This window comes from Chenopodium quinoa, unplaced genomic scaffold, assembly GCF_001683475.1.
Source record: "Chenopodium quinoa cultivar QQ74 unplaced genomic scaffold, ASM168347v1, whole genome shotgun sequence".
Lineage (NCBI taxonomy): Eukaryota > Viridiplantae > Streptophyta > Magnoliopsida > Caryophyllales > Amaranthaceae > Chenopodium > Chenopodium quinoa.
Genome location: NW_018742385.1, coordinates 721,525 through 729,463, shown reverse-complemented (window position 1 = coordinate 729,463; position 7,939 = coordinate 721,525). Strand labels below are relative to the sequence as shown.

The 7,939-nt window shown below is 36.8% G+C and overlaps 1 protein-coding gene across 1 annotated transcript; it reads right to left on the bottom strand.

The window, feature by feature from the left end:
- Positions 1-5,854: 5,854 nt before the first annotated feature.
- On the bottom strand, positions 5,855-7,672 carry LOC110699235. The gene is made up of 2 exons (XM_021876730.1): positions 7,490-7,672; positions 5,855-7,444 (listed from the first exon to the last, which is right to left on the bottom strand). The coding sequence occupies exons 1-2, from the start codon at positions 7,670-7,672 to the stop codon at positions 5,855-5,857; spliced, it is 1,773 nt and encodes a 590-aa protein (XP_021732422.1).
- Positions 7,673-7,939: the final 267 nt, after the last annotated feature.

The window sequence follows — 7,939 nt, the reverse complement described above, 5'->3', positions numbered from 1 at the left end:
AAATGAAAACAAAAACGAAAATTAAGCTAAGTAAACTAAACTGAGAAAGTTATGATACTTTCTCAACTGGAACCCAGAACAACTTCAGCCTCCATGTTTGCTTCTTATTTTCCCCCTTTTGGCATTATCAAAAAGTCCTGTATTTTCAAGTTTATTAAACATCCACCAACAGCTCCACAAGCAATTCATCGAGTGTGGGAAACTAAAGGCAGCGCTGCTAAACAACCTCAAGTAAGATCTACTCTTCAGCATAAGTGTTCAAAATATACAAAACACACAAGTATAAGCAAAAGTTCCAACTTTTCATTATAAACCAAAATATTTAACATCCAGATGAACAATTTTAAAAAAATTTACAATCAAAATCAATTGTTCAAATACTTAAAAAAACGAAAATTAAATATGTTCATAACTAAGACAGTGAGAGAAAAAATTAGGCTGATTTTGAGATGGGGTAGGCTAGGTTTCAAGGAACTCCAGAATCTTGTTGAAGTCCTCCTTTGTTTGCTTTGCAGAGGCCTCCAACTTTTCTTCAACCCCCTTGAGCTTCACCAGGAACTCCTCCTTCTGTTTCTGTAGAGCCTTGTGAAGTTCTTTCTCCTGGAACTCCTTCTGTTCTTGAAGGTCCTTGGTCTGTTTGAGCATCATTCTCTTGAGTTCCTTCAACTCCTTCCCCTACTCCTGGACCAATTTTTCAAGTGTCAGCACATGAAGTTTTCCAGCAGAGTCCTTCATTTGACTCTCTACCCTCTCCATTCTGTCAGCCAGCTCAGCAACTTGCCCTTCAAGGATATTCTCCTCGACATCCAATTCCAGTTGTTGTTCCATGCTAGTTTGAGGAACACTACTGGCAGAAATCCTCCTACTCTTCCTTACAGGCTGTTCTGACATAGCCTTTTCCTTCCTCTTCCCTGTCACTTTTTCTTTCTTTTTCTCTCCTTTCTCTATCTTCTGAATTTTTCCTTGTACAACTTCCAAACTTAACCCAGCAAGGGTTTCCTCATTGATCACGTTTTCTGGCTTCTCATTCAAAGCCCCATATTTTCCTTTTAAAACCACTCCTGCATTTTCAAAAACAGTAGACAAAATGGCTCCATACCCCACTTTTGTCCTACTTGGAACACAATGAGCTAGATGCTGATACATCAAAGAAGGAAAGTTCACCTTAATCTTCTTTGAAATGCATAAGATTACAGCCATATCCATTAAGCATGCCTCCCCCTTCTTAGCAGTCCTAGGCAGAATAGTCTTTTTCACCAAATTAAACAGCAGCTTATTTAGAGGGCTTAGATTATTATGACTCATGACCTTCTTACCCCTCTGACCCCCTAGTTCCTCAACTATATCCCCAGCCATGAAATTTCCTACATTGATACTACCCTTTCCCTTCAAGTAAGTATCATAACCTTCAGTAAGAGCTTTTAGAATTTTACCTAGGGTTTCTAGGTCCAATTCAATCTTTACATCATTCACCATGCTTGTTATTATTCCCAATTTTGCCTGAAAATTCTGGCAAAATTCATTCATAGAAACAGGATACAAGTAATGTTATGAAACCCTAGTCAACAGAAATTCCCAACCTTGAAATTTAATTAAATCAAGAAACTCTAAAAATCTTGCTTTCCTACACCACACAGCGTCAAGACGATGACCTACTACATACCTTCCTGCCATTGATTCAAGTTCCTCTTGATCAGTTACCTCCTCTTCTTCATCTTCCTTTTCCGATTCTTCCTTTTCTGAGTTGTTCTCCTCTTCTTTTTCTTCCTCTTCTCCCTCGCTTATTTCTTCTTCTTCTCTGTTCTCCTCTGTTATCTCTTCTGGGTTCTTCTCTTTCACAAATTCATCAACTTCCTCAATTTGCTCTTCTAGAGACTTCACACTTTGTTTTCTTTCCTTCCACTCCTTTAATTTTTGAAGAACATTTGAGACAGAGAAATCCCCTTGATCGATTGTACTCTCTGCTTCTTTTGGTTTTGGAGGAGATTTCTTAGGGTTTTCAGAAGGTGTTTGAGAGGTAGAAGATGCTTTGTAGTTTACCATGGCTAAAGAAGATGATTCTTCCTGAATTGAGTTTTCTGGACTTTGGGATTCTTCAGAGGAAACAAACTCAGCAATGATCACCATTGAAGCTTAAGGAAGGGTTTTAAAGGGGTTTTCAAAGTTTTACTAAGAGGGAGTAAATTCGATGTGACAGTGAGGAGAAAGAAGTGGGTGAAAATTTGCTTTTATAATAAATGAAGCGGTGTGAGAGAATTTAGGAAGTTTTCACTGTTTAGTCATTAATTGAACAAATTCAATTAGTTTTTCAAAATTTCAACACTGGATGAATCTTTCAAAAATTTTAAATTTCCAAATTCAGTTAAATTTGAATGAAGTTTTTATAAAACACAATTGGAACACGCTTTCTACATATATGCAATGTACAAATTTAATAACTTATACTGTTGAGCAATTTAATGAACTTACCTTTGGTAGTTAACAACGGTGACACTTTAGCTATGTTTATCACACCAAGTTTGTGGTAGAAGTTCTTTTTGCTCTATTTACAATATTTTTGACTTTGCCATATCTTGGAACTTCAGAGGCTAGTACTTCAGCTTGATCATTCCAAGTTCCAGTCTCAATTTCTCAAATCTTTCTCTGTTCAAGGGCTTAGTTAGAATATCTGCAATTTGATTTTCAGTTTGGCAAAATTCTAGCTTAATATTCCCTTGTTCCAATTATCTTTTAGAAAGTGATGCCTAATGTGGATATGCTTTACTTTGAGTGTTGAACTGGATATTTAGAAATACATATAGCACTTGTATTATCACAATAAATAGGCACACAATAAAAAATAATACCAAAATCTCTGACATGTTGTTTTATCCATAAGACTTGTGAGCAACATGCTGCTGCAGCTACATACTCAGCTTCTTCTGTAGATAAAGCAACTGTGTTTTGCTTCTTGGAACCCCAAGAAACTAAACAAGGTCCTAAAAACTGTACCATACCTGAAGTGCTTTTCCTGTTTACCAAGTCACCTGCATAGTCAGCATCTGTAAAACTATTCAAATCAAAAGAATCACTTCTAGGATAGAAGAGACTCAAATCGTTAGTTCCTTTCAAGTATCTAAGGATTCTTTTTACTGCTGACAAGTGAGACTCCTTTGTATTTGCTTGGAACCTGGCACACAGACCCACACTAAAAGATATGTCAGGTCTACTCGCTGTTAGATAAAGTAGTGAACCTATCATACCTCGATACATAGATTGATCAATTCAAGTTCCAGATGGATCTTCATCCAATCTAGTAGCAATTCCCATAGGAGTATTGTTGGTTTTGGCATTTTCCAACTTGTATTTCTTAATCAGTTCCTTAATATATTTTTGCTGATGAATCATAATTCCCTCTTCATTTTGCTTAATTTGCAAACCAAGAAAGAAATTTAATTCTCCAGTCATGCTCATTTCAAATTCTCCACTCATAAGGTCAGCAAAATACTTGCACAGAGATTCGTTAGTTGCACCAAATAAAATATCATCAACATAGATTTGTACAACTAAGATATCAGTTCCATTTGACTTTAAAAACAATGTTTTATCAATTTTACCGCGTTTAAAACCATTAGCCAAAAGGAACTTAGATAATCTTTCATACCATGCTCTAGGAGCTTGCTTTAACCCATAAAGAGCCTTGTCAAGCTTATAGACATGGTTTGGGAACTCTGGATTTTCAAATCCAGGAGGCTGTTCCACATAGACTTCCTCATTTAAGTATCCATTTAAGAATGCACATTTGACATCCATCTGGTACAGCCTAAAACCCATATAAGCAGCAAAAGCAATAAGTAAACGAATAGCTTCTAACCTGGCTACAGGTGCAAATGTTTCTTCATAGTCAATTCCTTCTTGCTGGTTGAAACCTTGTACAACTAGTCTAGCTTTGTTCCTGACAATAATACCATGTTCATCTAGTTTGTTTCTGAATACCCATTTTAGTCCAATGGACTTCTTGTCTTTAGGTCTAGGTTCCAGATGCCAAACTTTATTTCTTTCAAATTCATTTAGTTCAGCTTTCATAGCATTAATCCAGTCTGCGTCAGTTAAAGCCTCAACATAATTTTTAGGTTCCATGGAAGAAAGGAATGCATTGAATGCACAGAAGTTCCAAAGCTGAGATCTGGTTTGAGTTCCTTTTGTGATGTCACTCATGATTGTGTCAACTGGATGAGATTTCTAATATTTCCAGGGCCTTGGAGTGAAATCTTTGATTGGATACATCCTCTCTTCATTATTGTTGACTGGTTCTTCTGTAGGAACTTGATTCTGGAACTCAGGTTGAACTTCTTCAGGAGTTTCCACATTTTGGCCTTCATTAAGATTTTCAGTCTGTTCTTGAAGTGGAGTTCCTGGTGCATTCTCCAACTCTGGTTCAACATTTGTTTCATTATTCGTTACTTCTGCAACTTCACCATGCTGCTTCTGCAGTGATGCTAGTTCCTCATCTGGATTTTGCTTACGCACAAGTCCAATTTCGAAATCATCATCACAATCCTGTACATCAACCAAATTTTCAGTCTCATCAAATATAATATGTACAGACTCCTCAACACACATTGTTCTTTTATTATAAACTCTATAAGCTTTACTATTTGAGGCATATCCTAGGAAAACTGCCTCATCACTACGTTCATCAAACTTTCCCAAGTTCCTTTTACCATTATTGTGAACAAAACATTTGCAACCAAAAGATCTAAAGTAAGAAATATTAGGTTTTCTCCCTTTCAAAAGTTCATAAGGAGTTTTGTTGGTGATGGCCCTAACAGATACTCTGTTGAGTATATAACATGCTGTGTTCACTGCCTCAGCCCAGAAATTCCTAGGCAGCCTGCTTGATATCAGCATTGTCCTTGCCATGTCTTCAAGACTCCTATTCTTGCGTTCCACTACTCCATTTTGTTGTGGAGTTCTTGGGGCAGAGAAATTGTGATCCATACCATACTCAGCACCAAATTCATCAAATTTTGAATTCTCAAATTCTGTTCCATGGTCAGATCTAAGATGTATCAACTGATTACCTGTTCTTCTTTGTTCTTTCTTAACAAAAGCAACAAACTCGTCAAACGTTTCATCCTTACTTACAAGAAAGAAAACCCAAGTGAACCTTGAAAAATCATCAACAATAACCATTACATATTTCTTACCACTTCTACTTTGGATTCTCATTGGACCACAGAGATCCATATGAATGAGTTCCAAAGGTCTTTTGGTACTTACCATCTTTTTGGACTTGAAAGAAATTCGGGTTTGTTTACCTTTAGCATAAGCTTCACATACTTTGTCATACAGGAACTTAATGCAAGGAAGTCCTTCCACTAAGTTCTTAGATCTTAATTTATCCAGTAAAGAAAAGCTTGCATGGCCAAATCTTTTGTGCCATAAAAGAGGATCATCCTCAATAACACTAAGACATGTTAAACTACTGTTAGGAACCTCGTTAAGATCCACAACATACGTGTTCCCTTTTCGAGTTCCTTCTAAAATAATGTTCCCATTGTCATTGTGGATGATTCTACACTTATTTGAAGTAAAGCTAACAGAGTTACCTTTGTCACAAAACTGAGAAATACTTAACAAATTGTGCTTGAGACCCTCGACCAAAAATACATTATCAATAGCATGGGAACGTGACCTTCCTATCTTGCCAATAGCAATTATATCACCTTTCATATTATCACCAAAGGTCACAGTTCCACCATAGTAGGCATCTAGAGAGAGAAATCTAGTTTTATCTCCAGTCATGTGCTTAGAACAACCACTGTCGAGGTACCAAGTGTTGTTCCCCCTCACTAGAACCTGCAAGAAGAATTTAAACGTTAGAGTCAGGAACCCAGGTTTCCTTGGGTTCCTGTGTAACATGGGTTGATTCATTTTTCTTTACCCAGATTTGTTTTACATGTTTGATATTCTTCTGAGTGCTTTGTTCTTTCTTAGGGCACTTAGCTTGCTTATGCCCTGTATTGCCACATAAATAATAAACAATGCTACTGGGCAAGTTGACATACTTCTTTTCTTTCTGGAACTTCTTTTTAAAACCTAAACCTTCAGTATTCTTAGTTTGAGCCTTAGTGATCCAATCAGGAACTCTATACTCTATTGGTTGTTTACCTTTCCTAGCCCTCTCAAGTTCCCCCTCAAGACGTGCCTTATCCATTTTTAATTCTTCCAAATCATGTTTCAATTTATCAAAATTCGGATAATCAGTCGGTGGAGGAACTTTAGAGTTAGGAGTATCAACACTCAGTTTTAACAAAGACAATTTCACATTCAAGAGTATGTTATCTTGTTTTAAGTTCTCTAGAGTCTCTTTTAGAATTTTATTGTCATCAAACAGAATGAAGAACCTGTATTGAATGTCAAACTTCATGTTATCAACCCATTCACTGTTCTCTTTGTAAGTTATCAAAGCTTTATCACTTAGATGTTTGGATCTATGCAATTCTTTTAGATCTTCTTGGATTTCCAAAACAGTATCTATTAGATTCTCTTTAGACAGATGTTTTAATTGATTGTAAGAGAACCATACCTCAGACTCAAGCTCCTTTAGCTTGGCAGCTTCATCAGTTTTTGCCATTAGACATAAATGAGCAGTTTCTTCTGATGGTTGATCCTCCTCTTCTTCTTCTGAATCTGTATCTCCCCAAGCAGCAAGCATGGCTTTCTTAACGTTGTCCTTGGTGAAGTAAGGCTTGTAGACTCTTGACTCCTTGGATTGCTCCTTGCCTTTAGTCTTTCCTTTCTCTCCATCCTGAACAGGACAATCTTTGATAAAATGATCCTTTGATCCACACTTGAAACACGTTGTGTTTCTGGAACTTGTATACTTCTTGTTCCTATCAAACTTCCTATTGTTCATCATCTTCTTAAATTTCCTCACTAGCATAGCCATCTCTTCTTCATCAACTTCTGATCCTTTTGAGTCTTCAGCCTTGAGTGCCAAACCTTTATTTCTGGAACTTTCAGTGTTGGAACTCAGATGAAGTTCATGAGTCATCAATGATCCAGTTAGTTGTTCCATATTGAACTTAATAAAGTCCTTAGCTTCCTGCATGGCAGTAACCTTGGATCTCCAGCGTTCACCTTGTGGTAGGCTTCTTAAGATCTTCCTTTCTTGTTCATCAATAGGAATTTGCCTGCCAAGGGAGTTCTTTTCATTAATAATATCATTGAATCTAGTAAACATCTCTTCTATGGTTTCTTTGGATTGCATTTCAAACCTTTCATACCAAGACATCAATAAATCTATTTTAGAACGTTTTACCTCGTTAGTACCTTCATGAGTTACCTGTAACAAATCCCAAATCTGTTTGGCAGACTTGCATCCCATGATACGATTATGTACATGGGGTCCAAGTCCACAGTGCAGATACTTTATAGCTAAAGCGTTCATTTCAAGTTTCTGATAATCTTCTTTATCATAATCAGAAATAGATTAAGAAACTACCTCATGCTTGTCATTGGTTTGAGTTATTTCAAAATCACCAGTTTCAATTACACGCCAAACCTGGTAATTTTCGGCCTTGATGAATATCTCCATCCTGTTCTTCCAGTAGGCATAAAACTTACCGTTGAACATAGGTGGACGTTGGGTAGAGTACCCTTCTTCAAGTTTCTCCTTGTAATTCATCTCTCCAGGAACTTACTTAGCAAAATTATCTGCTTGCACGTGAGAACTGTGCTCTGATACCAATTGTTAATTGAGATGAACACTACAAGAGGGGGGGTGAATTTTAGTTGAGTTCCTAAATAATAATTTTACAAATATAAAACAGAACAAAATAGGAACTTGCGATGCACACAGAGTTTACGAGGAAACCTTCTAGTGCCCAACTAGAAGTAAAACCTCGACCCTACCTTAGGGATTTCAAACACAAATACTTCCACTATAATAGGG

Bases quoted from the DNA above. Each gene is read 5' to 3' on its own strand.
- LOC110699235 (XM_021876730.1), bottom strand. From the start codon at position 7,672: ATGAATTACAAGGAGAAACTTGAAGAAGGGTACTCTACCCAACGTCCA. The intron at 7,445-7,489 runs GTAGTTTCTTAA...GAAGATTATCAG, and splicing joins AAACCAATGACAAGCATGAG to AAACTTGAAATGAACGCTTT.